This window comes from Rhea pennata, chromosome 18 (genome assembly GCF_028389875.1).
Source record: "Rhea pennata isolate bPtePen1 chromosome 18, bPtePen1.pri, whole genome shotgun sequence".
Lineage (NCBI taxonomy): Eukaryota > Metazoa > Chordata > Aves > Rheiformes > Rheidae > Rhea > Rhea pennata.
Window position 1 is genome coordinate 11,642,957 of NC_084680.1, and position 27,985 is coordinate 11,670,941.

Below are 27,985 nucleotides of genomic sequence, written 5' to 3' on the forward strand. Positions count from 1 at the left end.
AGAGCCTGTGTCAAAGCAGGACCCTGCTGTGAGCTCTATCCCAGCCACTAACGAGCCTGTAGCCTAGATGTGCGCAGCAGGAGGCTTTATTTTAGTACAACCTCGGCAGCCCTGGGGCGCCTACGTGGCACGCTCCTCCCGCCCTTCTGGACAGCGTTGTACCAGCCTGGCCGTGTCTGCCCCACTGCCCCCGTACCCTTGGGCGCGAGCAAGCAGTGCTGCTCCGGCATGTACTCTGGGGGGGGGGGGGGGGGAGACCAGCTCATCTCCCCGACAGCCCGCGCTTGTGCCGCTGTAAACGCGAGCCTGCAGGCCCTGATGCCTCGGCGGGTGCACCGCAGAGCGCTGCCCGCAGCCTGCTCTTTGGCTCACCCTGGGGGCACTGCCGGGCGGTGCAGGCGTGCCCGGGCCCACGCTGTGCTGCGGGCTCCAGTGTTGCAGGGAAAGGTTTTCTGTAAAAGCAAATAAAAGCAGATGCGCTGCCCCTCAGGCCCTCTAAGGCGTAAAAGCACCATGCTGGTTACTGCTCTGCAGCCCTGAGGGCTGGTGCGGAGGAGTGCGAGTGTGAGATCAGCGGCAGCCACCCTGCTGAGAAGCCACAAGGCACCAGCCCGTCACCAGCCCTCGCTGCGAGGGGCCCCCATGCAGGGAGGCTTGTCGTGGAGAGCAGGCCAGAGGCTGCAGAGCTGGGCACCCAGTCCCCTGTGCCCAGTCAGCGAAATACTTGTGCAGAGACCAGTTACACCCACCATTCTCAGGGGCTTCGTGTACAGCCGCTCTCCCTAGCACAGCTGGACAGGCACAGCTAATGGCACAAGGTAAGGCTTTTATTCTCTCTTTTATTCTCTGCTGCTCCAGCAGAATGGGGTGAGATGCCAAGGGTTAGAAGTCCAGTTTGGAAGTAGCTGCACGATCTTCAATAAGGTGAGTTTGAAGGTGAAAAGATGGAGATACTGATGGGAAACCAGCTTTCTCCTGTTACCCTGTGTCTTCCCGTGCATGATGTGACTTCGCTCCCAGCCTTGGGCTGGCTGGGGAGATCAGTACGGATGAACTCTGCTTGCCCCAGTTCCTCAGACATTTGGCTAGAGTTCATTCTTGCAGGAACCTGGAAAGTTGTTTTTTTTTTTTTTTAAAAAAAAATACAATAAAGTTTTTAGCTTGGGTTCAGTGTGGTAGCAGCAAGTGGCTTTGTAACTAATGCAAGTCTCTTGTCCCACTGCTTGGAAGGAGGAGGTGGTGGCAGAAGAGGGTTGGGAAGGGCCAACACAGCATCTGTCATGGTTAGGCTGTTTTCAAACAACTTTCTGCTGTGACCTGTCCACCTGTACTGAGACCAACCCACCACTACCAGCTTATATTGCCCAGCTACAGACTACAGCCTTTTACAGGCTGCATCCATCAAGTTATAGCCTGTCGGGGGTATGTGCAGCCAAACCCCGTACCTGGACTCCTCCATCCAAGCCAGCAACAAGCACAGAAGAGCGGGGCTCAGCCTGCTGGCTGTAACCGCCTGCCCCTCTTCCAGTATGTGCTAAATAACGTTGCCTCTTTCCCCCAGGACAGATGAGGTTGGCTTGTACTCTGTAAGTGCCACCCACTTTTGCTGGCTCCCCTGTCCCAAAGGCGCAGGTTGGCTCTGCCCTGCCGTGCCAGAGTGTGTCGCTCCAGCTTGCCAGCCCTGGGGTGGGGTGGGGGCCTGTGCAGGGCATCTCACGAGGGTGCTGAGCCAGTGACAACACCGCTGGCTGGCCCATGCCAGGAGGCCGGGACCAGGCTGTCCAGCTGCAGGATGCGGCTGGTCAGTGCTACGGGGCAGTGATTGGAAGCAGGCCCTGCCGGTCTCCGAACCCAGCAGAGCCTCGTCTGGAGCAAACTGGAGCCTGGCGGCGGTTTAGGGGCTCGCTAGGCCCGCGCTGAGCCAGCGTTTGCTGAGCAGCCAAATGCAGCCATGAGACTGCCTGCCTGCTAACTGGAAGCAAGCATTACAGCCCAGCAGCGACATAGTCTGTGCTGAGCAGGGGTAATTCAGACTTAGAAGGGCAAAAATTGTTATGATTTAAAGAGCTTAGACCTTGCATTTTTGCTGGTGGGTTAAGGAAAATGAAATGTTGTTTTTGTTTTTGTTTTGTTTTTCCAGCCCTTACATACATCCCCACTGAGCAGATAAATGCAGGGTGGAGTTGTACCTTAGCATTAAGTTGTGAAATGCCTTCCAAGGCACAGAGCAGGGACAGCTCTGCAACTGGTCCTCCCTTCAGTGCCTGGCTTGAGAGCAACCTCCTTGCGGTTGTGGTTTGTGGCTGTGATCAAAAACCCCATCAGAGCAACTGTTTTTCTGCTGGGGACCACGATGGGCGAGAAAGCCCAAGGGGCTGTGCCAGGCCCCTGCTTTGCCTGGAAGCAACGAGGCCTCGGGACGTGTGAGTGAGCAGGGGAGCGCAGCTGCTCCTCCATGCACATCTCCATGGGATGCCCCGCAAAGCCTGGAGTATGAAACACCAGTCTCATGTCCTCCAGGGACTTTCAAGAACGTGAGAGGGACAAAAGCACGCTTTACTTGCGGGAGGAGGCTTGGCAGAAGCTCATTTCAGGACTTAGGAGTCATCCCTTGGAGTAAATCCATGTTACCATGTGATGCTGCTCACATTCCTCAATGCTGTCACTAATAATAGGTATAGCGTAGTGCTAGGAAGCTTGCTCTGCTGGGACACTTGGTTCTGATAATTACCCTTTTCTGGGACTTTTTTTAAGTGTCAATTTGCAGCCTCTTAGTCTTTGAAGAGATCCTGAAGGTTTCCCTTACACATAAGCCATTGCCACAAGCAGCAGGAGCCGGGACTGCGCGCGCCCTGAATCGTAGTTTCCCCTTAGCCTTCCCAAGCCGGCTGTGGTTAGCGCCAGGCTGCTGCTGCCGCACACCAGCTCCGGAGCCAGCCAAGCAATGGTGAGTTTCCAGACTTTGACTGGAATCAGTTAATGGGAAAACTAGATTTTTGGCAGCAAAGCTGCATATCAAAGCGCTCATCTGGTTTATGCCCTACTATGAGTCAAAGTGCAGGGCTTCAGCAAGAGCTTTGCGCAACCCTCCTCGTGGACCTGGGTGAACTTAAAACCTGCTAAGTGGCTAGGCTGAGCGTCCAGCACTACAGCAGCCTCCCTGCTCCACTGTGCGGCACGGAGCCCGCCGGGCAGACCACCACCGTGTTCAATCACTTCACACGCAGCAGTGCTCACCAGGAGCTCTTGTTCAAAGCTGCTCAGTCTGCTACTTGGGAAAAAAAAAGAAGAAGAAAAGAAAAAAGAAAAAACACCCTCTCCATCGGGCTGCATGGCAAAGGACTAGTGCGTAGACTTCAAAAAGAAACGTGCCTAAAGACTTCCCAGGCTCGTAAATCTGCCAACTTCGGCACGCTCTCTAAACTCTTCTGATTGGCTTTCTTGGGCTGTTAATTTCCTAACAAACAGTTACAGCCTCTTTTTTTTTTTTTTTTTTTTTTTTTTTTGCATTTCATCCTGGAGTAATTTTTAATGCTCTAGCAAGGGAACACAGCCGGCGAGCGTGCATGCCGCTGAGGGTGCCCGTTGTGAGCCATGGCCTGCCACAGAGGCTCATACTGGGCTCCCTCTGCCTCTGCCCCAGAGCTATGTGTGTTTCCACGTGCCTAAATTTTGGCTGCTACAAGGGCAATCAGACGGTGCAGCCATAGAAGCAGCTCTGAAATGAAGCTAATGGGCTGCTTGTGTTCATCTTTTATTAATTACAGGCTGCTGAGTTTGAAGGGAGATACAGATTAATAGTGGCACGCGTGTTACTGATCTAGCTGGCCTGCATCTGCTCACCGTGGCCAGCTTTCCCAGCTCTGCTCTGCGAGGCCAAGGGTTAGACAAATTCTGCTTTAGACAAATAGCCCACAAGCGGCCAGAGGAGCAAAGCAATGCCACTGAGGTCTGCGGGTGGGTTAGCGGTGCTCGGCTCGGCCAGGCTGCGTGGGGAGAAGGGGAGATGCATGGAGCGTAGTGCTAAAACCTCCCTTTTCCGGGCACTTACACGTCTCCAGCCGCTCCTCCAGGAAGGAGATCTGCTCGCTCAGGGAGTCAATTCTGTCCAGTTGTTGGAGGGAGTGGGAGAGCCGGCTGATGGGGTCTGTGCCCACGTCGTCTGGCGCAGATGGCATGAGGTTATGGAAGGGGGCCAGCACCAACTGGAGCTTCTGCAGAGGGGCAAGAAGAGGTGTGAGCCCATCCTTCACAGCCCACCCAGTGGGCTTCAGCATGTCACCTGCCTGGGTGCAGCCCATCCAGGGCAGCGTGCACGCAGGCCCGCATGCTCGCAGGCGCTTGAGCATGTTCACAGGCCCACTGGGCTGGGAGAGCTGCTCGGCAGGCCAGGATCACTGCTAGCACGAGGCCAGTGTATAGAGCAGGGCAGAGGGAAACCCATGGCCGTGCATGCCCCTACGCTGCCGTGGGGGCCTGCGGAACGGCAGTGGGAGGAAAGGCAGCAACATCTGCTGACAGCTCACCTGCTCCAGTGCTTCCACCCTGTTCTTCAAGTCTTTCATTTCTTCCTTCATTTCACTGGATGGACCTGAAAAAATAAGCGAGAACAAGCCAGTTAGTAAAAACTCATTGCCAAAAAAAAAGTGGCGGGTGGCAGTGAGGACCCAGCTTCTACCAGCAGTGATCCCTGCAGGCCTGAGCAGGGCAGCGAGGACACGTCCCACCCCCAGCCCACCGGCACCAGCCCCTGCAGCACGACTGCCACAAGCACAGGCAGCTGGAGCCGCAGCTCGCGGCTGCCTCTCCTCCTTGCTGGAGTACCTGGAACAACGCGCGGGAGTTTTTCAGGCAGTGAAGGGCAACGAGGGACGCTGCTCACAGCACGCGCTTCTGGCAAAGCCCAGCCTTTGCACCTGCGTTGTCAGGCAGTTCGTTAGCACCGGCTCTGCCTTGTCCTACATGTCCTTGTCCCATGGGGAGCACGAAGGATAAAGGCAGACGGCTCACAGGGCACGTGCAGGCGGGTGCCCTGTCCGCCCAGGCGCTTCCCGCATGATGCCGGTGCTGGCCACAGCGCATTATTACTCACGGTACGAGTTTGAAGTGTCACAGCGCGTACCAAAAGTAATAATGGGCCGTCACCAGCGGCGCCCGCCGCTCCTCGCAGCTCCGGACGTGCTCTGCAGGAACGACGACGACGACGACAGCGAGGACCGCCGCGGCTCCCACGCGGCCAGGCCCTGCTGCCCTCGCAGAGGGAGCGGCGGCTGGATTTGTGCACAGGGGAGGTTGCTTGGAGGGGTGGAGGGACTCCTGGGTCACTGGGAATAAAGCTGAGGGGCTCTGGCTGCTGCCTCCTTGCCCATCACTTGCTGGTGCTGCTCCAGCACCCTGTGGTGCCAAGCGTTCACCCCGGCCCTCACCAAAGGCCCCGAGCAGGCTGGGCTGCACGGCAGCAGCGAACAGGTTACCTTCCGGGCTGGCGACGCCTGGCTCTGGTTTGGGGGCCAGCGCCGCAGGCTGGCACGCTTTGGCGTCGGCGGCGAGGCTGAAGCCGGCGCGGCAGGCGCAGTGGTAGCTCCCGGCCGTGTTGATGCAGAGCTGGCTGCAGCCGTGGCCCCGGCGGGCGCACTCATCCACGTCTGAAACCACAGGCACGAGTTTAGGGAGGCACCGTGGTGCTTGCACGGGGCGAGGGCTGCAGAGGCGTCAGCCACGCAACCAGGAAGCCTCCGTCCCCCGCCAGAGCCACGCTCTGATGGCAGCACGGTCGTGATGGGCAGCACGGCAAGAGCCCAGGCCACGAGCCTCACTCCTTACTAGCATCAGTGCAGCTCTGGGAGCTCAGCGATGCTGAGTCCTTGGCAGGGTGTGAGCACAAGACCCACCAGCCCTTGGGACAGGCTTTACTCAAGCACCCGCCGCGCCGCTGAGCTGGCCAGCACGGGCTCCACGCTCCCCTCAGCTCTGCGCGCCCCGCAGAAGGAAACTTGGGGTGACCAGAGTGGATCTCGGGCCTCCCTCCCTCTGCCCTCTGTCCCCAAATCAGAAGAATCAGAAGCAAAATTTGTGGTCAGAAATGTCCAAATTCCGGGCGGGGCAGCCAACGTCCCCGGAGTGGATGTTCCCAGGCAGCCCCGCGCCGTGCTCGCAGCGCTTGGCTCTCATCCTGGATTTACGGCCGGGGTTTTGCTTCCAGCCCAGCCGTGGCGAGGAGCTATCAAGCCTTTCAAGTGTGTATAAAACCCAGTAACCTCTCCTCACACGGGGGAGTTATTAAAGCTGTTCCCACAAAGCAAAATGAGCAGAACTGCTTCCCACGCCCGGGAGAAGCTGTTCTAGGCAGTGGGAAAATCCTTTTCCCTCCCCATGCTGGAGCCGGAGCTGTCAGCAACGGGCTCAGCCCTGCCTTGCCCAGCGTGGGTCAATGCCACGCACTCACCCTCCGCGTTGTGGGTGGAAGTGGTTTGCAGCGTGCCCATGCTCTGAGGTCTGCAGAGCGCTGCTGCCCTCCGCGCTGCCCGACTTCCCTCTGCTCTGACGATCAGCATCCGGCCTGCTCTCACACCACTAATGAACTTAGGGCCTGGAAGCCTCCAGGTTTCCCCCCCACACCTCCAAATATTTTTGGTTCACACATTTAGTCTCTGCAGTTATTGGGCATCTTGGCTTGCAGTGAGAGACCACAGAGCATTTGGGACGCTGCAAATACCCAGCTCACGGGCCAGTCTTGCGAGCACAACACTGCTCAGCGCCAGGCCTTTTGCCGGCTGCCCAGCCTGGCAGCGCGCACCGTCGGCTTACGTGCCTCAGTGTCGCCAGCGTTGTCGGAGAGCAAATGCGACCGGTGGGCCTGAGCTTAGGGCCAGGAGCAGTGGAGCTGCCAAAGGAAGCAGCAAGTTTCACTAATACCTGAGCATCCCACCCCTTCCGCTGCTTCGAGACTGATGGGCTGGACCGTTCGGCATCACCGCCGTGTGGCAATAGAGAGGCAGAGAGAAGTGCAGCCGGTACCTGTCTCACAGGTTGGCCCCGTCCACGCCGGCGGGCAGGCGCATCTGTTGGGGAAGGCGCAGCTCCCACCGTTCTGGCACGGCACCCAGCAGAGAGCTGTGAGACCAGAGACAAGAGCACAGCGTCACCGAGGCAGGCACTGGGGTCCTGAGCTCTCCCCCCACCGTGGATGTGCGCAAAAAACACAGACAAAACTACACATCGCAGCCCAGGATGCTGCGTACCACGCCGGGAGCTAAGAGCGCGGAGGCAGCACTGGGCGGCTGCACGGCTCCGACAACCCCAGGGTGCGCAGGGCGCACTGGAGTGGGACGGGCGGGCTGGGGTTTTGCAGCACGCCAAGAGGACGAGGCATCCACAGCCAGCCCGGGGCGGCAGGCAGGCCGGCAAGCAGCCGATGCCGCGCTCCATGCTTAGCTGGGGAGGGACTGGATGCTGATGTGTTCTGCATTTATTTTGTGTTGTGTATCACAGTTTTCTTCTAAAAGCACCTTTCTTCCATCACTGCTGATTTATACAGAAAGAACTTACTCATTTCATTTATCTGCTGGTAACTATAAAGTTAATAAGCTATCCCAAAGGGAAAAGGCATGCGATGCTGTGGAGAAAGGCCAGAAATTAATCAGAAATTGTACTACATTTGCTTGCACTACTGAGTGCTGAAAATGTAAATGCTTTCCTACAGGGAGAACCAGACTGACAGGCAGAGTGCAGATAAATAAGAGCGCTGCCGGGTACCATCCAGACGGTGCTAGGTTCCCCTGCTAAAGCCCGCATGGCAGCAGGCGCCAGCTGGGGTCTTAGAGGCCCCCAGGGACCGATGTTTAAAAAACCCCAAACAAGCGGGGTGCTCGTTTCTCAGTGAAACCCAGCTGAAACAGCAGGGGAAGGGCTGAGCGCCGCCGCTGCACGCCGGCCGCGTTACCTTTGTTGCAGCTGAGCGCGTGGCCGCTAGCTCGGCTCCAGCCGGGACAGCACGAGGCCGCGGGCTGGGGCACTTGCCTGTACGCCTGCCGGTAGGCGACCTTGTAGATGGTCCTGCAATGCAAAGACGGGGCTGAGCCCAGTGCCAGAGTGTCCGGGGACAGCCCCAAGCGCCCCCGCGCTGGCCCAGGGCCCGCCTCGGGCCTCTCTTGCAGTGCAGCCTGCCAGAGGCAGGCACCGCCGGCAGCCCTGCTCACCTGTAGGTGCTGCAGAGCCGCTGCCCCTGGCACGTGGTGAGGTAGGGCTGGTAGACGGGCTGCACGTGGGACTCCGGCACGGCGGCCAGCCGGCTCCGCGGCTCCGTGGCGCAGACTCGACGGCTAAGCAGACGGAAGCGGGTCAGACCCGAGGAAACAACCGGCTGCATCACTCGCAACTCCAAAGGACCTGTGCCGGTCTACACCCACCGAGAGGAGCCCGAGTGACCCAGGAGGTTACTTCAGGCTGTTACAGGGCAGTGACACGCTGCCATCCCTGGTAACTGCATGGCATTTTCCCAACCTCTGCTCAAAGGCGCAGACAACGCCTCCTCGTACACTCACCCCTGCACAGCTCCTCCAGTTCAGAACATTAGGGGCATCTATTCAATGCAGATCTCCTTCCATTCATCCTCCCCCTTCTCCTAAAATCATTTTCTTTTTAGGTACATTCTTCCCTTCTGAGACTTCTGCATCCCTGAAACTGATGTCCCTGTGGCCACCAAAAAATTCATGAGTTCACAGAAAGGGTCACGCCCATAGCAACAAGGCAGAGCCCAGAGCAGATTTTTCCCTCTTTTTTCCCTAAGATAACTGAGATCCGGTCAAAAACTTTCCCAGGGTTAACAGCCAAAGTGGTCTTTCCTAAAGATTCTTTTTTCAACATTTTCCAGCCCAAGCCATTCAGTCCCACTTAGGAACTTGTCTGTTCGTCTCAGCTTCCCAGTCCAATTAGAAACTATAATAAAAAGGCTGGGAATTAATGTGGACATCAGATGGCTTCCATTAACTCCAGAAAAGTCCCTTCAGCCTCATTGATTAATGGTATGGAAGATGCAATTTATAAACGGCAATTGTTTGCTTTGTGAATTCTATAATGAAGTCATAACTGCAGAGTATGTGTACGAGAGAGGAATTCAGCCCATCAGCTTAGTCATGACCAGAATGCAATAGGTTTAATGCTGGCGGAGAGTGTTTTGCTGTAAAAACAAATGGAGTAGAAAACAGGAGTTGAATCGGAGGGGCAGGGGGTGAGCAAGAGTTCCTTTCGGCTGGGGAGGAACTGGAGCACTGAGCTCTGGGGCCTCCTTTTACCCAGCAGAAAGTCAAGACGGGGCTAATTCAGACCAGGATCAGGGCGCTGTGTCAGACCTCTTCGCAGCAAAGGGACAGGGAATTGCTGGGGCTGCCACTCCCAGGCTTGCGCGTGGGCGCACGGGCTGTGTCCCCGCAGCAGCCCCAGGAGCACGGGGCACGGCAGGCCCACAGCCCCGGCCCGGGCAGCTCCCCAGAGCTCGGAGGCTGCAGCCTCCTCCGAGGGTTCATTTGCAAGGCCCGACAGCCAGACTGTGCGCACGTTTCTGCGCAGGGCTGTGCTTGAAAGGGACAACAGTAACTCATGAATAATCCGAGGGCTGTTTAGCTTTTGACTCTCCACGACACAAAGCTCAGAGCATCTGTGTGTCCCCTGAATGGAGCTAAGCAGCGCCCAGGCATTTTGTCCAAAAGGATTTCTCACTTCAGCGACACTAGCAAAGGCCTGCTGAGACCCAGCCACCCCAGAAGGGCTCTGCAGAGCCTTTCCCACCTCATCAGCAGGCCGGCAGGCAGCCCATCGGTGCACAGCTGGCTGGCTGAGCTCAGCTTGTGGTGTCGCCGGGACAGAACAAGCTTCGCTGTGACTTGCAGATGGGCTCAGCATGGGCCTGTGAGATGCAGACAGAAAGGAGGCTTACCCTGCCGGGGCAAAACCGCCCGTGCCGATCACACCGAGGATGAAGACAAGTCCTGCGAGGAGGCAGCCGACTCGGTGCATCTCTTGGCCTCTCCCGTGCCGCTCTCTCCGTTGTGCGCTGGGCCGTGCGGCACCAACGAGCATCACCCTCCGACGGGAAGCGCCTGCTCCTACTGCATGTCTCGCTCGTCAGCGGGGCACCCTGGAACTGAGAGAACAACCGCGTGAGCATGCAGCGTCCATCCCCAGCCGACGACAGCTGATGGAGCCGTGGGGACAGGGCAGGATGGGAGCTGGACACAGCCATCGCCAAGTGAAGCCCTCGCGAGGCAGGCCCTCCTCCTGGCACACGCCGGCTCTGCTCGCCTCGGAGCAGCGGTGCGGCAGTGATTTTTACCCGGGAGGAAGGCCTGGCGCTGCGTGCGAGGCGCTCTCACCAGTGCAGGGCTGCGTGTCCAGCCTCTCCGGCTGCACAGGAGGAACCTGAACCATTAGGAAATTTGTGGCCAACTCCGCACAGTAAGGCCGAAACAACGGCCTGTGATTTCTTAATCCATACAGCATTGTAAAGCTGCATTTTCCCACCACACAACATACTGAAATCTGATCTTCTTTTCTTTAAAATGCAAAGGTTCTTGCCAGAAAAAAAAGTGCTTTAAAGGCCATATGCACAGTGTGTAGAGTTAAGTACTAACTGAGCTGGAAATAAAGAGGCTTTGATTTTCTAACACAGGACAAATATGAAACAGGACTGAAGAAGGTCAATAACAATATCTAATTTAAACAACATCTAATTTAAACAAAACAGTTGGCCTCCGGATGGCAGCAGTTAAAGGAGGAAGAAATAAAGAAACCCACCTTAAATATATGACAATCAAAAAAAGAATAAGTCTTTCTGATTAAGCCTTGAGAAAGGCATTGCTTTCCTGGGATACACACAATAAGAAACATTCCTCAGAAACTAGAAATGCAGCGAGCTATCTAGAAGTTTAAAAAAAACACGAAACAAATCAAAACAAGGGACATGGGGTGGAAATGGACTGGAGCGTTGGTTCGTCCCAACACTGCTTGGGGACAATTCCTAACTCAGAGCCAAGTCGTTGGGTTAACTGGCATAACCGTCTCCGCGCAGAGGAGGAAGCGGTGGCACAGAGGGGTGCAGGCCCCCAACGGCCTCTGCCAGCGGCGCCTGGGCTCCGCGGGAGCTGCCGAGCCCCTCGGCTAGGGCTGACTGCAGAGCGGGAGATAAACCCAGGCGCCTTGTGGCTGGTGAGCACCGTACCCTCCCAGCGAAGCGCTGAACCTGCAGGCAGGTTGTGAGATTTCCTGGTCCCAGCTGATTCTAACTCACGGCACGGCATGCAAGCTGGCGGCCCCGCGGCACGAGCCCCCCGCCTGCGGCTGCAGCGACAGCAGCGTACCCACGCGAACACTGCCACAGCACGCAAAGGCTAACGCCTTCCCGCCCCTTGATAGCAAACATCTTGACTTTTCCCCATGCATGTTTGCACGCAATGATATTGCAGGGAAAAGGGCTACTGAGACGAAGGGCTGGCTAGCAGCCTGTTCCCCTCCGCGCTGGGCAGGCTGCCTGGCGACTCACTACAGTCGATAAGCAGCACACACGACTCTGCCTGGCTGTGCAACAAGGCGGCTGCATCTTGCAGTAAACTGACTGCATCTCTATTGAACATAATCAGGGCCTCAGTCGGTCGCTGAATTCAGTGGTGCTGCAGAAGCCAAGGATCCAGCTCTGGAAGCACAGAAAGGGATGGCAGTGCAGCCATCCTACAGCTCTGCTCGCTATTCCTCTGGATCCATGCCGCAGCAGGGAGCCGCACGGGCCTGAGCCCCACTTCACTTCCATAGCAGCCCAGTTTTGAGGCTGTAAAGAGGATTCCAGTGATATAAAACCTCTAGACTCCCATTCTCCTCCTTTCTCTCCAAACATAGCAATACATTTCATCTTCTAACGATTAACAGGTGGTATTTCCACCATCATGAAATCAAATCTTGGTTCATCTGTAGGAAAGTTTTTTAAAAAAGTAATGAAAGAGTCTTCTTTCTCCTCAGTCCTTCTGGAGGTACCCCAGGGATGCTAGCATACAGTCAGGGATGTACTAACTCCCTACTGCTCAGTCTGCTTTCTCCAGGGCTATAACAGGACACGTATTTTCTTTACAATCCTAGATCTGCATACTAGCAGTACTTCTTCAGAAGTCTGCAAGTCAGACTCTGCCAAACGTCTCAGTCCTCCCACAAAACTCCTGCAACTGCCATGGGAGCTCTCCCTGCAGGGAAGGCAAGAAATGCACGGTGTAAGTCTGAAAAATAGATATGTTGCTTACTTCTTTTTGAAATTGAGTGGCATCGCCTACCTAAAGTGGTCAGAACATCTCTCTGAGTCTCAAAATTGTGCTTCATAGCAGAAAAATTGTTTCAAAAGTGAAAAGATAGACTTGTGTTTGTAATGAGTTTATGAAAAATCATCATCTTTAAGGCTGCAGAAGATCCAACCTGTTGCCACTGTCTCTTGAATACTCTTTTCTAAAGCACCTAATTTAAGAAAAAACTTTTCATGCTTAAAAAAAGAAAGAAGAAAAAAAGAATAGCATGTTTTGCACTGTCTATAGTCTATAGTTTCTCATACTCATACAGTGAGGTGAAGCCCAGCCTGGCAATGTGAAGCTATATAGGTGCATCTAAGCTTCTGCTGTTTTAGCGGGCAGCAAAGTCCCCTCAGCCGGCCATGTGCTCCTGCGATTTCCCTCTCCCCGCCAGCCCAAAACTTTCCTGCAGGGCTTCTAAGACTGCCCTTGCCTAACCTGCAGCAGGAAGCAATGGGAAAATGCAAGCAGTACTGCATGCAAGCAGTGCTTTTTCTAGCTCTGCCCACAAAACTGAAGCTAAAACTCCACAGGATGCCAGTGGTGGGAATTGGGGTCTATTTCCAAAGCGGTGCAGCAGAGTCCAGTCCTTCCAGAGGATGCAATTACCCTCGCACTAAAGTGACAGCACTTCCTCAAGCAGCATGGCCTGGTCCTGAATGTGAAACCACTTCTCTGAACCTCGTACTGGACCCATTCCTGTGCCCTTAGTACCAAACCCTCCAGGAGAGGGTCCCTGCACCATCAGCAGGAGGCAGAGGGGTCTTCCTCTCCCTGTTCTCTGCACAGGCTGGGATGCACTACGGAGCACAGGCGCAGGGATGTGGGCACCAAGGAGCACTGTGCAGAAATGCAGGCTCCATGGCAGAGATGCTGGCACTGTGGAGCAGGGATGCAGCACCGCAGAGCAGGGCACAGGGCACCACGGAGCAGGGCACAGGGCTGCGGCTGCCACGCAGCAGGACACAGGCACTGCACAGCAGCACTGCAGGTACCGTGGAGCAGGGTGCAGAGCTGCAGGCACTGTGAAGCAGGGCAAAGACCCGCAGGCACTGCAGACCAGGGTGCAGGGCGCTGAGAAGCGGGGCACAGGGACAAGGGCACTGCGGAACGGGGCGCAGGGATGTGCGCACTGCACAGCAGGCTGCAGGGTACTGCAGATCAGGGTGCCGGGACATGGGCACAGCGGGTCAGGATGTGGGCACAGAGGAGCGGGGTGCAGATCAGGGTGCAGGGACACCGGCACAGCGGAGCAGGGTGCCGGGACATGGGCAGAGCAGAGCAGGATGTGAGCACAGAGGAGCGGGGTGTGGGCACAGAGGAGCAGGGTGCAGATCAGGGTGCAGGGACACGGGCGCAGCAGAGCGGGGTGCACGGTGCAGATCAGGGCGCCGGGACACGGGCACGGCGGCGCGGGGATGCTGACCCCGGCCCGCAGCAGCCCGAGCGCGGCTCCCGGCGCTGCGCGGCCACCTGCGGCCGCGGCCGCCGCGGGGGGGGCCCGGGCGCCCCGAGCCGCCGCCCGCCCCGCCGCCGCCCGCCCCGCTACTCACCGGAGCCCGTGGCGGAGCCGCCGAGCCGCCGCCGCGCCGCGGCCCCCGCGCGCTTCCTGCCCCGGGCCCGGCCGGTGCCTCCGCCCCGGCCCAATGAGCTCCCGGCGGCGGCGCGGAGCCTCCCGGCCCCCCGCGGGCGAGCGCCGGCAGCGCCGCCGCCTCCCGGGCCGCTCGGGGCCCCGGGCTCAGCCTGGACGGGGGGGACACGGGGCACCGGGACACGGGGCACCGGGCTCGGACTGGACGGAGGGGGACACGGGGCACCGGGACACGGGGCACCGGGCTCGGACTGGACGGGGGGCGGAGGGGGGACACGGGGCACCGGGACACGGGGCACCGGGCTCAGCCTGGACGGGGGGCGGGGGGGGGGGGGGGGGGACACGGGGCACCGGGACACGGGGCCCCGGGCTCAGTCTGGACGGACGGGGGGGGGGACACGGGGCACCGGGACACGGGGCATCGGGCTCAGCCTGGACGGGGCGGGGGGGACACGGGGCACCGGGACACGGGGCACCGGGCTCAGCCTGGACGGGGGGGGGGGGGGGACACGGAGCACCGGGACACGGGGCAGCGGGCTCAGCCTGGACCGGGGGGGGGGGGGGGGAGGGGACACGGGGCACCAGGCTCAGCCTGGACGGGGAGGGGGAACACGGGGCAGCGGGCTCAGCCTGGACGGAGGGAGACATGGGGCACAGGGACACGGGGCAGCAGGCTCAGCCTGGCCGAGGTGGGGGGACGCGGGACACAGGGCTCAGCCTGGCCGTGGGGGGAGGGTGTGACATGGGGGACAGAAGGTGTGACACACTGCTGTTGTGCCCCATGAGTTGTCACCCTCTGCTGAGGCCAGGGGAGACCCTGATTCCAGACTTCCCTGGGCACGATTGCTTTCGTGCCTGTATCGAGGCTTACCTGCAGACTGCCCATGAGGCTGACACCCCGCAGCCCTGCCAGCACCCGTCTCTGCATGCGCCGCACCAGGGGGACACAAGGTCCTCCCCCCCCCCAACCATCCCAGCAGGGATGGGCAGGAGCATGGGCAGGAGCATGGGCAGGAGGGGATGATCCTAGTGTAGCCCCCTGCCCCTTGCGCAGAGGTGTTCGCAGACTCAGGCCCTGGCACTACTGTAAAATCACCCACCACCAGCACAGAGCCAGAGCAAATTTATTTCTCTTTTCTAAAAAAAAAAAAAAAAAAAAAAAAAAAAAAAAAAAAGTACTACAGCTGTACTATATTTGCGCTTTCTAAGAGAGGAGCCGCAAGAAGAGACACTGCCCTTCCCCGGACACCCAGCACACTGACACCAGGCCGCAGGATCCCACTGTGCCCCTTTAATCCTCTTGAGCTCATTACAACAGCAAAGTCCTCCAGAACTGGGCAATGAACTGCCAGGACAGGGAGGCTGATTTCCAGCGAGCCCTAAAGGATGCTTAAAAGATTCCTCGAACGCTCCCCACAGCTCCTCGAGGACTGGGGTGAAGGAGTAAATGAGAGAGAAACCCAAATGCCACGTACAAATCCACTCGGAGCACAGCTCCGCCGACTCGCCAACCCCCGCCCCAGCACAGATCAGGCAGGATGATCCCCCTGCCGCCTGCAGACTTCTCACATTAAATGCCCAGTTATTTATCAAAAAAATCGTGCAGTTCGATTTGTGCCAGACTGCCACTTGTTTTGTCTACATTTTTCCTGGGAAATTAGAGCACAGAGGCCTATTGTTTTTCAAATGACTTAGGCGCCTGTCCATGCACAGAACCAGCCTTAAAGATAGCAGGGGCCTGATGCATAAATGAATGGCAGGATACACCCCCATGGAAATATTTGTTCCCATCAAGCTTCACAATTTTTTGGAAAGCATGTAGTCATTTAAGGGAAATATTTAGCAGTTAAACAAAAATGGTGCCAAAAAAGCAACTGAGATCACTAGCCTGTCCCCTGTATTTCCTCACGGATACGGTGAGGCTGCTGGTTGCACTGGAGCTGTCTCAGGACGTGCTGGTCCTGCAGGGAAGTGGATGCATGCTAGGTCTACTGGGGTGGGTGCCTTCAGGTGGACCCATGTAAAAGGAGCATAAAGTCCTTTGGTCAAATCCTCCCTGGGGAAGGGAGCAGAGCAGAGGGGAATCAGCTCCAGGACCTGCTGGTGAAGATGGAGCGGCCAGGAAGAAGGAGCCCTCCCAGCAGCAACAGAAAGGCTTGCTGAGGCTGGTGGAAGTGCAGCTCCTCGCTGCATAGCATCTTACCTCACGTAAGCGGGAAACAGAATGGTTTGCTCATTCTGTCTAGATCCAGCCAATCTCTGGGGAATGATTTCAGCTCACTTAAATCTCATAAGCACAAAGCACAGGCAACTTTTCCCAAGAGCCTTGAAGGGACAGTAATTATCTTATTATGCAGAGAGTGTTATTGTTTTTTCTGGTGTATGGGGGAGATGAACAGAGCCTGATATTTAACTTAGCTAATAGTTGCAAATGTAGTTGCCGGTGGAAAGCTTCCCCGTCCGACCACACTGAAAGTATAGGATCTAATTTCGCGGCCGAGATACACTCACCTTATCTGTGGTGCTCTGTCATTTGTCCTGGACAGGGATCCTTTTCTTAAAGGGCATCTTGGTTTCTTACTGCCAGAAGAAAACAATACCCGCTGTTACACTCCCTTTTTCCTCCAGGCAGATGTTGGCGATCCAGCCCTTGCCCATGACGGACCTGATGTGCGATTCCCTGGATGCTCCCCACAGCTCCCTGGTGAGAAGGGTGGAGAGTGAACACAGGACCTGAGCCAAGTAGGGCGCCTGTGCCTGGTACCAGCGCTGAGCTCGCGTGCTGGCAGGGCACTGAGGTACGGGCCCATTTCTTCTCACCCGTGCAGCGTGGATCTGCAGAGTGGGTGTTTTAGGAGCATCCCATGGGTCCTGATTCTCCCCTCACTCGCTCAAGCTCACAGTGCTGTACCATCTGCAGCACCCCAACAATATATATTACTATCTTCACTAGTTGCACGCACTCATTTAAGGATAAAGATCACCAGGCTGCCCTTGCACGAATCCCCAGGATCCCCATCATAAAAGCAATGCTGAGAAAGGAGATGGATTCAATCACACTCAGTTTTCCTCATGGCGCTCGGCTTTCGGCTTCTCACTAGATACCAACATGCTGTGCAGGACTAAACGCACCATCCTTCAAGGTCTCCGTTAGCGCTTTCTCAGCCATTCCATAATTATTCCATAAGTGCACTGCAGCATTTTAAAATTCTGCAATTCTTTCAATTGCAAAATGTTTGCTTTTCAACTCCATTTGCTGGGTCAAATCTTTGCTCAAGCAAATAGTCATGTTATCTGCTTAAGAACTGCATATAGCCCATTAAAAGAGCATTTAATCCTCCACTTGTAGGGAGGGTTCAGTGTTTCATATGTTAATATTAATTTTGCTAGGAGGAAATCCCCCAGGACACAGCCTGGCAAAGTTCCCTTGAAATCAGTGGAGTTATGCCAGCTCAGGGTGGGGGGGATTGGTTTTGTTGGCTTTGTTAATATAGGTGTGATATGTTTCTGACAATGGCACTAAGGGATTTTGGCTCCTGATTTCAAGCCTATCTGGATTTGAAGTCCTCCCTGGACTGATGTTTTACATGTTTCTTCCAAAGCTTTCTCCCTTGCGCATTAGAAGTTTACTCCCACGACATCTAATATTAATGCTTGTCTCAAGGCCAAAAAAGAAATGCTTCTGCCCAACCTCCCTCTTAGATTTAACGATGTTTAAATCTCCTTGTCAAGGAGAGGCTGTTTGAGCACCAGTGTGAGTTATGAGATACACCGTGTGCCTTCCCCGACCAGGTCTGAGACCGAACACCAGGCAGGCTGCGAGGCTGACACCTTCACCCACCCACCCTTTCCTAAACGCATCCTGCAGCCTTCCTAAGCGCACAGCACCAGATCCTACTTTGCCCTGAAGGCACCCGTGGTGGACTGAGGACCGAACGGGCCAGCTAGCCTTCAGCCCCCACCCGATTCCCAGTGCGGTAGGTGGGCTTGGCGCGTGTTTGGGGCCAGTGAGGGGTTGACTTTTTTCCTTACTCAGAAGAGAGCTCTGGCTCTGTAATCATGCAAAAGAAATGATTAACAGAGGAGACTAGATAGGAGGGTACTAACGTCCCACACTGGGAAACCCCTCTTAGAGAGGAGGGCTTGCATCCTGTTTGTGGGATATGCCCAAGTATGCGAGTGCTTCTCCTAGTTGGGGCCAAACATGCTGTAGTGACAGATGGAGATGGATGGACAGGGGGACAGAGACAGCGCAGTGACACACACAGAGAGGCAAAACTTTCCAGCTGCTACAAAACATGCCTGACCCCATACCTGCTGTGCACAGTGGTCTCTCGCTGGCCTCCGCGGGGGTCTTGCATAGAACTGGAAGTACTCGCTAAAGCAACAGGGGTTTTTGGTGCTTTTGCAAATAGGGAGCATCAGCTTTTCCTGCTTTAAGACAAACTTCTTTGCTCAGACTTTTCATAAGGCTGTTTGTAAACTCTACACTGAAGTTTAGACTTCAGAGCAGCCCCTGTTCTGCAGAGCTCTGCAAGGGAAAAGACCTCCCACTATTCTATTATGTCCCATATTGTTCTCCATTGCGTCAGCTGCAGACCAGTTATCTCAGTGAAAATCGAGAGGAGCCCATTGATGTCAGTGGGATCAAAGCAGGTCAAACCAGGAAAAGTACTTGGCCCATAGCACTTAGTCTGTCGTCACCAATTACCCAGTGCTATGCATATTATGACCCAGATCTGATTCCCACAAAGCAGATTTTTTGCCTGAGTAAGGACTTCACAAGCATTAAGGATCTCAGGAGTGGTATGTTATAACTCCAGGCTATCATAAAGACATGCAGCAGCCTAGCTTTAACCATGCAAAAACAAATGTATGAACAGGGCAACATCCTGTACTGTTAGCCAGGTTTATTCTCTCTTATTACAGCTACTCAGAGATGAGTTCTTATTTACACTTAGAGGATGCAGTAATTGCTGCTGTGTAAAAACTAGGAAATGACTCATCTCACCCAGAAGTATAGACTGAATTTCACCATTTTCTGTGATTTTTTCCTGGCAAAAAGTGGCATTAGTCAGGGGAGAATGATCGCCTGCCCTGCTTTTCCCTCTGCATTTTTCCAGTGATTCACTCCCCAAGGAGTGCACAGAAAGCGCAGTGGGAATAAATGCAAGCTGCACGCATAGCTCTGTCATTCCTTTAATCGTACCCATACCAGTGAGCAGCCGCTTTCAGAAGAGAGCGCTTAACAAGATCCCTTTGCTCCAATTCTGCTTCTGTACCAGGAGAAAGTCTCCAGCTCCAGAAGTCTGAGTTTTCCTCTCTGCAGGCACCTCCCAGGGAGCAGTCAGGAATCCAAGCATTCACTCGTAGGAGAAGGGACGGAGAATTAAACAGCATTTTTAACTACTCTCTTCTGTTCACAGAGACCTGCCTTTTAATCTCCTTTTCCCTGTCCTTCTCTAACTGCCTTGAAAGCTCAAGTTAAATCTTCCCTCACCATGCCCTTCAGCTGCCGGTGTAACTGTGACTCAGGTTCGTTTACTCTGATTTGTTGCAGTCGGTAAATCTGTCTCCCCAGAGCCAGCCCCAGCTGCAGCACCAGGCAATGGGAACGGCTCAAACGAGCACACTTCCCAAATTCAATTTTCCTTCCTTATCTGCAAGGAAACTTGTACAGAGCTGGCAGTTTAGCATGATAGATGGGAAGTAATTCAATCCCCAGTATTAATCGCGGGGTCACAGGGAATAACGTTTAGGAGCCGAACGAGCCCACGTCAGGGCAGGTTCAGTGCTTTCTGCGCCCACCCCAGCCCCATTTCACCCAGAGGAGGGATGTGGTTATTGAGGACGCTCTGGCTCCAGCGACTGTACCTGGGCTTCTGTCTCCCACAGCTTCCCAGGCAGCGGCAGACGCTTCCCAGTCCACTTCTAAATTAATTTTATCACTTACAAAGCCTTGCTATTTCTTCTTATATTTGATTCTTTGCATAGTGAATCGATTCTGTGAATGTTAGACCTTAGGAAAAAAAATCGTGCCCCATCATTTCTGCAAGAGCTCTTCCCTGGCACGGTCCCGCTCCGTGTTGCCTCCGGCGCGGCCGGCCGGTTCCCGCACATCCCTGCTGCTCCTACCCACAGCCAAACACCGCAGCGGGCTGGGACAGCGGGACCTCGCTGCTGAAAACGAAAAGCGCGCAAATTACCCAGCTCCACGCTCGTAACTTCGAGGCATTCGAGGCCCCGCGCGGCCCCCGCGACGGACAACCAGCTTATCGCGGTTATTTGTCGGGCCGGCTCGCCGCCCGGGGCCGGAGCCCGCTGCCCACCCGGCCGCCCGCCCGCCCCGGCCGTACCTGCAGCGCCGCGGCCGCCGCTCGCCGGGCCGAGAGCGGCTCCTGGCCGCCCGCCCGCCCGCCCGGCTCCTCGCCGCCGCCGCCGCCATCGCCGCCGCCATCGCCCCGGCACGGCGCGGCGGGCCGCGCGCAGGCGGGAGGTCGGTCCCCGCCGAGGTGGAAGGGCGGCTTTTTATGCTTTTCTTCCTGTATAAATCAGGACGGGGATGGACAATCCCCAGACAGGACTTCCTGTGTGTGCGGCGCGCTGATAACGGCCGCCGCGGGCAGAACAAACGCCGCGGCCCGCTCGCCCCGCCGGGAGGGAGAAGGGGGCCGCGGCCGGGCGGCTGCCGCCTGCCCCCCTCCGCCCCGGCTCCCCCTCCCCGCCCCCCTCCCCGGCACGGCCCCCGCTTCCCCCCGCGCCTCGCCGGCAGGCGGCCACGGCGGGGCAGAGGCGCCGACCGCCCTGGCCTGCCCCGCGCCTCGCGCCGGGCCCAACATGGCCGCCACGTCGTCTTCCCCCCCCCACACGGCAGCGGCCATTTCCTCACACCGGGCCGCAGCCCCTTCCCGGGGGACACGGGCTCTGCTCCGGCCGGGAAGCAGCCACTGCAGAGGCGGTGAGCGAGGAAAGGGGAAATAAATAAATTAATTAATTAAAAACACACACACCCCCCCGCCGGATCCCTAACTCTCGAGGGCAACGCCGGTGGCGGCGGCATGTCGGACGCCTGCCTCCAAGGCGGCCTCGGCTCCCGGTGGCCCGAGGAGGGAGAGCCCGGGGCATCTCCCCCGCTACGGGCGGAGCATCGCTCCCTGCCTTGTTCAGCAAAACAGCAGCCCCGCCAGGACTCGCAAAATATCCCCGTGTTTGCTTATGTAACTGCATGGCTAAAGAGGGACCCTGCTTGCTTTCCTCGGCAGAAGGGCGCTTAAAGGGCTGTTTTGGGCTGCCCGTCGTGCTTTTCAAGAATAAGTGGTTTTATGGTACATGCTGTTTAGCCTTAGCATTAGCGGAGGGTGACGGGAAATGCAGGCATGCAAAGGAGTCATTTCTGCGCCCGCGCGTGCGTGCACGTGCGGTTGTGCAAGCTGCATGCTGTGAGTGCATGTGCAGTGGTGCATGTTACACTGTGTGTGTGTGCAATTCTGCATGTTGCAGTGTGTGTGTGTGTGTGTGTGTGTGTGTGCGCGCGTGCAATTCTGCATGTTGCACTGTGTGTGCTGCTCAATTCCGCACAGCACGGAGTCTCCACAAATGCTCCCAGGACCCTCAGGCTCCTCTCCATCTCCTCCCAACCAAAGCCCTCCTGAACTTTGGGGAAAAATCTAGCCCCAAATTTATCTGTTCCAGCAACTGCCATTTGGCCTCGTGCCACCTTTCCCACCTCCCCTTCCCCAGGGTGGACACAAGTCACGGCGCATCGCTGAGATGCACCAGCCGCCAGCGCCAAGCCGAACGTGGAGCGGGTCTGCTCCAGCCACGGCGACGGAGCTGGCAGGAGTGAAACGGGATGCATGGAAAATGCTTCCTGTTTATCCAACGGCTCTTCTTTAGTAGTAGCTGGCGGGGCGGGAAACAGTCACCAGAGGCCACAAGAATGGGTATTTTTAAATTTGAAATCGTGACACTTCATCTTCGAGCACACCGCTGTCCGCTAGTGGAAGTCGGCGTTGGGGAAAGCCTGGGCGTTCGCCAAGGCTCAGCTACGGCGTGTGCGAAAGGGAGGGAGGTATTTGCGCCGCTCGCCCGCTGTGCACAGCCCTGCCTTGGCACGCATGCCTCTGCCAGCCCCAGACCCGCCTGCTGGCGTCCCCTCTGTGCACGCAGAGCAGCAGCCGCTCTTGCAATCTCTAAATTCCCTGCAAACATGACTTTTTTTGGAAGCCCACAGCAGTGAGGTAGCAGCTGGACCCACCAAAGGCAAAGCATGCAGATGCACAGACACACAAAAGCCAGAGGTGCTTTTGCAAGGCTGCAGAGTCTGCGCTGTGGCTGTGCCCTGGCTCGCTGACCAGGCATGAAGCAAGCAGGGGGATGGAGAGGGTCTTAGGGTCCTCATTAGCACTAGTCAATTAGTGTGGGATGTTGCTCTCCCAGCAGTCGATGGGGCTGCAGTTGCATTGCCCCTGTCCACACTAATCCCTTTGAGTCTTTGAGTTAAGATCTGTTTTCCTCCAGTGTTTTGCCGCAGGAAACTTTTCTCCCAAGTGTGTCTTTTCCCTCAAAGCCTCAGCCATTCCTAGGAAGCTAAATCCCACCTGGGTGGGTTTATTGGCCCTTTTGGGCTGTCAGCTGGCTGCCAGCGTGCTGCAATGCTGCAGCCCCTTGGTGTTTAATCAACATATGAACAAATCTCAGGGAGAATGCTGTCCCGTAGCAAGGTGTGACGCTTTCAATAACAGAGCAAAATGAGATGGCAAAAACAACAGCTCCAGCCGACATGCCTTTTCCAGTGCAGGAAGTCCAGGACAGCCTAGCCTTGCCTGGCAGGGGAGCCCAGGCTGCCTGCACACGGATGGGGTCAGAGAAAGCTCTGCTGCGTCCGCCAGCGAGCTGGCTCATGACCCGGGATAGATTTAAGAACATAATGTCAATTTTTTCCAGGCTTGGGCCACTCCAAACCCTTGAGAGTAACAACTTCTTCTTGGGGAGCACAGCACATCTGGAATGGTTGTCAGATTGGGGCATGGGACTGAGGATGCCTAGGTCCTGTTCCCACTAACTTCCTCTATCCACCGTGGAAAAAACTATTTTGACCACCTCTTGCCTGTTTTCTCATTAGAGGATAAGAAAAGCACCGGTCCCATCACAGAGGTGTTGTGCTCTTTACCCTGTGAGCGGCTTTCAAATTCCTGCATGAAACCTGCTACGTAAACTTAACTCTTGATTTCAGGTGTAGTGAACATTCATGAGGTTTAGCTCTCGTCTCAGCAGAAGAGCAGACGCTCACTCATGCCTGAAAGCGTAAGATGAAACCGTATTTCAAACCTGAACCTCTTTGGAGGACCCAGCATGAGGTCCTGACGCTGCTCCCCAGCATGCCCATGCCATCGCCCAGGCACTCGTAGGCACCATGCCCGCTAAGGCCCCACAGCCCTACACAGCCGGGTTTCTTCACTAAGGGCCTCTCGTATGCACCCTGCTTGCTCCATCGTCCCTTGGATCAGCCAACTCTTTCCTTTGCTGCAGTAGAGGACATTTCTTTCGAGGCACCAAGTGGGCTGGGACAAAAACCACCTGCAGATGTTGCACGCCGAGACCTCACGTGTTCCTGGGGGAGAGCGGCTTGTCCAAGCCCTGCTCAGCTGTCCCAGGACGGTCCTTGTGACGAGGACACCGGTAAAAAAACTAAACAAGACAGCGCTGCCGAGAGAATCCATCCCGGATTTTACGGCGTGCCTCCCGCGCGCTGGGGCAGGACTGGAGGAGTTTTGAGGGTGCCCTGGGAATACCCGCACACTGCAGACGTAATTAATCAAGTTCAGAGGCTGTATTCTTCGTTACTGTGCCTTGCTGCGCGGGGACAACCTCGGGAGTCTGGCGGACAACCGCTGCCTTGCTGGAAAACAGATTTGTCTCTTCCTGGTGAAAATCACACATGAGAAGAACTTTCGTCTGCATTTTTTGGTTTAGAAAGTGCCATCTCTTGAGAAGCCTGAATTCAAAAAAAGTTCCTCCAAAACTTTAAAAATCTTTCAGTGAAAAAAATTGAGTTTTGAAGCTTGAGGCCCAGAAGTTTGAAAGATTGATTGACATTGTGCTTTTCCTGCAGAAATTTCCATATTGGTTAAAAAAGGCAGTATTGTTAGAACAGGGGAGGCTGTGAGCCGCAGCACACGATTGCTGGTGCGAGATGGGGCTGAGCAGCGTGCTCCAGCACTCCCAGATGGATGAGAAGGATCAGGCGGACAGACCGACGCTTTCCAAGCGGTTTGGGGGGTCTCTGCTATCACAAGCTGTCCAGCCACGTGATGGGGGAAGGTTTTTTTGACACAGCAGATCGGGGAATATGTTGTCCTTTAGCAACTTGATTATTAGTCTTTCATTTAAAAGAATGATCAGAAAGAGCAAAAAAATGCCAAAAAACTTTGGGCAAAACCCAGTTCTCCTCTTTGCTCTGCACCTGGCACAATGTGCTCTCATTCCTCACGGAAAGGTCCACTTTGGGAATAAAGACATAGTGCTGGCTATCCTGCCACCCATAAGGCATCCTTGCCCTCAGACTAGGCCCAAGAGTGCAAGAAGCCGCCAAAGGCTAATTGTGACTGATCTGTTAATCAGATATTCAACATGAGGCTGCACAAAGAATTAGGGCCGTGATGACAAAAAGCCGCAGAGCAGCGCGTCTTGCAGAAGAAGACTGGCAGGTTCTCCCAGGACATGACTTGAACATGGCCATACGCCGAGGTAAAGCTGCTGGTGTGAGCAGCGAGCCCGGGGCCTGGGACCCAGCCTGTGCCAGGGAAATACCTCGACTGTGAGCAGCACGTGGGCGCACGCTTACAGCTACGCACACGCTCACGTGCTGCGCTGGAGGTGCAGGGAAAGCAAAGCAAAGCAAAGCGCTAGGCAGCTCGTGTCGTCGAGGTCAGCTTTTGAAATGAGAGGTCTCCATGCAACAGATGTCTAACCCAAAGGGCTCCCCAGAACGGCTGTTCCCAGCTGCCAAGGAGTGGGTACTGGTTACCAGCAGAGCTTGCGTGTAATCCCCCATGGAAAGTATGTGCCCTGGGTGCACCTCACCTGCCCGTGCGCTGCCGGTGTCGCTGCTCGCTCTGGCATCTCTGCTCTCGATTTCAAGGGAAAACTGATAAGAAGAGAGAGAAAGTGAGAGAGAGCAGAGACTCGAGCCGGTGTCCCTTGCAGAGGCCGTGCCCTGCTGCCGTTGTTGCGATAGAGATGGGAGAAACCCCAGAGCCTCTCTTCTGCAGAGCCAGCGTGGCAAAGGGCTCCTTTATCTCCCCTCCGGTGCGAGATAAGGTATCAGTGTTGTCCTGCCAGAGCAGCTGTGTATCTCCGGCAGATACCTCCCCTTGCTGCAGCAAGCTTTCAGGCACTCTGGAAAGATTTGAGCAAGACCGTATCTCTGAAACCCGGGCGCAACGGAAAGACGCACAGGGTGGGTCGCATCCTCACCGCGGGGCTCGGAGCGCCTCGCTGCCCGCGCGAGGACCGGGCCGCCTGCCTCAGCTTGCAGGCCTGGCCGCGAGGGTCCTGTGCAGGACGGGGACCCCAGACCGAACCAGGGCCGGGCGCTGGGCTCCGCACGGCCCAGGGAACCCGCGCATTTTCACTGATTTCTCCGGCCGGTGGAGGTGCGATCCCTGTCCGGCACCGCTGCTCGCCGAGCCCGGCCAGCTGCCGGCACGGTCAGACGGGAAAACCGCTGCCGAAGCACACCGAAACGAAGCCCTTCGCCTCACTCCATGAATTCCAGCTGTCCCTATCCCCCACCAGCACCACCTACGCAGACAGTTGGGTGAGATTTTCCTAGTCTGGTTAATCTCCCTTAAGGGAATATACCTCCAGGGATGGGTCTGTCATCCCCTAATCAGGGCAGATGTGCGAGATTTTGCCAGAAAAGTCCAAATCCTAAATGCAGAACTTCTCTTTCAGTGGAAACACAAAATATGCATTTTGTATGCTCACCCTAAAGCAACACCAAATGATAAAAAGAGTAAAGCTCACCCCAGATCTGCCCTCCTTTGAGGATGCAGCAAGAAAACGTCCCTTCCCCGTTTCAAAGCTTAATGAGCTGCTTTGATGATACCTGAATATTTTTAGAACTGACCAAACTTAACAACTGTTTTAATGAGTCAGTGAGAACTGTATCTTACTGCAACAAGCTGCTTACTTTAATGCCTCTCACATATATGTGTATTTGAAAAGCATGAGCTGGGTTTCTCCAGGGTGACTTATCATCATCTGGGAATTTGAACCTCCTCTTTGATTGTGCTCTGCCGTCCCCTACAAAGGACCTGGTTGCACAGCTTTTGGAAGCTCTTCAGTGGCAATTTCTATGAAATCCTCATGCAACATCATGAGGAAAGTCTGGGAGGAAAAGGCATATCATCAAAAAAAAAAAAAAAAAAAAAGGAGGATAAAGCATAAAAGCCATGCTTTTGCAGAGGCTGACAAAAGAGCTCACCACAAGGGATTAAAGCTCTCGGAGCAGGCGGCTGAGTGCCAGCGGTTCGGTGGTGCATCGGCACACTTCTCCACGTGGCAAAAGCAGGAGACTCGGCAGCACCTTTGTGTTGGCCAACACGAGATTGGCTTCTGGGTGAAGCCACTGAAAGGGGAAGTATTTCCCTCTCACCAAATGCATGCGCTGAAAGCTGTTTGCATGGCACAAAATGGTGTTAGATCCTGGGGAGGCAACTTCTGGGCTGCTCTATCCGTCACCGAAGTCCTGAGAGCTACAGAGCCCTTCTCCGCTGCACTTTCAGCTGACACCCTCTTTCCCAACAGCTTTTGCTACTCAGTAAACAGACAAGAATAATTGAAATTTAAAACCTGCCCAGATGCAGAGCACTTGCAAATGATTAAAAGTTTTAATTGTCAAAAATACTTGGTGTGTTGAAAAATACACTCAGGGCCGGTTCTGATCTCATTTGCGTGGGACTCAGTCCGGAAGAGATCTCCGTGGAGAAATCCAGAAGAAAGGAAGGGACATTGAACTAATGGCGTTCTAAAGAAATTAGCTAGTGCTTATGGATATTAAGCCAAATAACACACAGCTGAATAGAGCTCGATGTCTTCTTTATAAAATTAATAAAGTGCATAATAGATAATGTCTCCCCATTAGTGGATCTTATACCTTGGCTGAAAAGTCCTACCAAGGAAACTTTTCATGTTTTTTCTGCTGACTTCACTGGATTTCAGCGGCATAATAGAGAAGTGGAATTCAGCCTAAGTCAAACAGTGAATGCAGAAGTCAGGACTTGGGAAAAAGATACAAAAAAAAATGTTGATACGTGTCCTCTCTGACACATTGCAGTGTATCAGCATGGCCACTGCCATTATTTTGTTTAATCACTTATCTCCACCGAGGGAAGAGGAAATTCCCAAGAATGCATGATCGTTAAAAATATTAGCCAGGGCCTGGCAATTATTTTTGGTAGCTAAAAACTTCCTGATTGAACGGTTTGGGTTTGCACTGGACTTCGGTGAACGTTTCAGCATAACTTTGGTAAATACCCATTATACTCGGGCCGGAGCAGTTCACAGTTCGGCTGGGAAGGGCGGGCGTGTGTTTCTCTTTCTTTTGTTTCGCAGCGCAGCACGGTGAAGTGCATAGCACTACACTGAATTAGCATTTAGCTATTTTCTTGTATCCTTAAATAAAGGCCCAGTTCACAGAGGCAGAAATCTCTGTTTCCTTTCTGGCAGGAAACAGGAAGTGAATGCAAGGGGCAGATTTCGAGCTTGCTTGCAAGAACAATTAAACTCCCATCCAGAGGGGAAGGGGATCTGCGTCAAGAGGAATTCACCTTTTTTTTTTTTTTTTTTTTGGAAGGGAAGAGAAAGAAAATGACCTTTAGTTTAAAAGCCTGGAAGAATAAAGGTCTAAGCATTTAGAGCTGCCTGCACAAATATAGTCATAAAGGCCTTTTCCTGGCAAAAGATTGCAGCAGCCACCAGCACCATCACTCAAATGGTGGGGCCATACTGCAAACGCTACATCGCTCAGGCCCCTGTTAGTTATCCTAGGTTAAGGGCGTCACCGAAA

General features: G+C 55.2%; 1 protein-coding gene and 1 long non-coding RNA gene across 10 annotated transcripts; one reads left to right on the forward strand and one right to left on the reverse strand.

Annotated features, from left to right (window-relative positions):
* Positions 1–806: 806 nt before the first annotated feature.
* On the reverse strand, positions 807–20,344 carry EGFL7 (EGF like domain multiple 7). 9 transcript variants are annotated; one of them, XM_062590827.1, is made up of 11 exons: positions 20,268–20,334; positions 16,577–16,612; positions 16,423–16,491; positions 9,935–10,141; positions 8,199–8,321; positions 7,943–8,055; positions 7,018–7,113; positions 5,475–5,645; positions 4,527–4,591; positions 4,052–4,214; positions 807–1,108 (listed from the first exon to the last, which is right to left on the reverse strand). In XM_062590827.1, the coding sequence occupies exons 4-11, from the start codon at positions 10,075–10,077 to the stop codon at positions 1,086–1,088; spliced, it is 897 nt and encodes a 298-aa protein (XP_062446811.1). In that variant the 5' UTR covers positions 10,078–10,141; positions 16,423–16,491; positions 16,577–16,612; positions 20,268–20,334; the 3' UTR covers positions 807–1,085. The 9 variants fall into 9 exon arrangements, with proteins under 9 accessions (XP_062446811.1, XP_062446812.1, XP_062446809.1 ...); XM_062590828.1 differs by lacking the exon at positions 16,577–16,612 and having other exon boundaries at positions 9,935–10,135; positions 20,268–20,344; XM_062590825.1 differs by lacking the exon at positions 16,577–16,612 and having other exon boundaries at positions 20,268–20,344.
* On the forward strand, positions 17,651–27,047 carry LOC134148571 (uncharacterized). The gene is made up of 2 exons (XR_009960238.1): positions 17,651–17,888; positions 22,858–27,047. It is a non-coding gene; the product is annotated as an uncharacterized LOC134148571 (long non-coding RNA).
* The last annotated feature ends 938 nt before the right edge of the window (positions 27,048–27,985 follow it).

Coding starts and splice junctions, on each gene's coding strand:
- EGFL7 (XM_062590828.1), bottom strand. CDS start 10,077: ATGCTCGTTGGTGCCGCACGGCCCAGCGCACAACGGAGAGAGCGGCAC. Junction 8,056..8,198: donor CGGCTCTGCAGCACCTACAG/GTGAGCAGGGCT, acceptor TTTGCATTGCAG/GACCATCTACAAGGTCGCCT. Junction 5,646..7,017: donor GGGGCCAACCTGTGAGACAG/GTACCGGCTGCA, acceptor CTGTGGTTTCAG/ACGTGGATGAGTGCGCCCGC.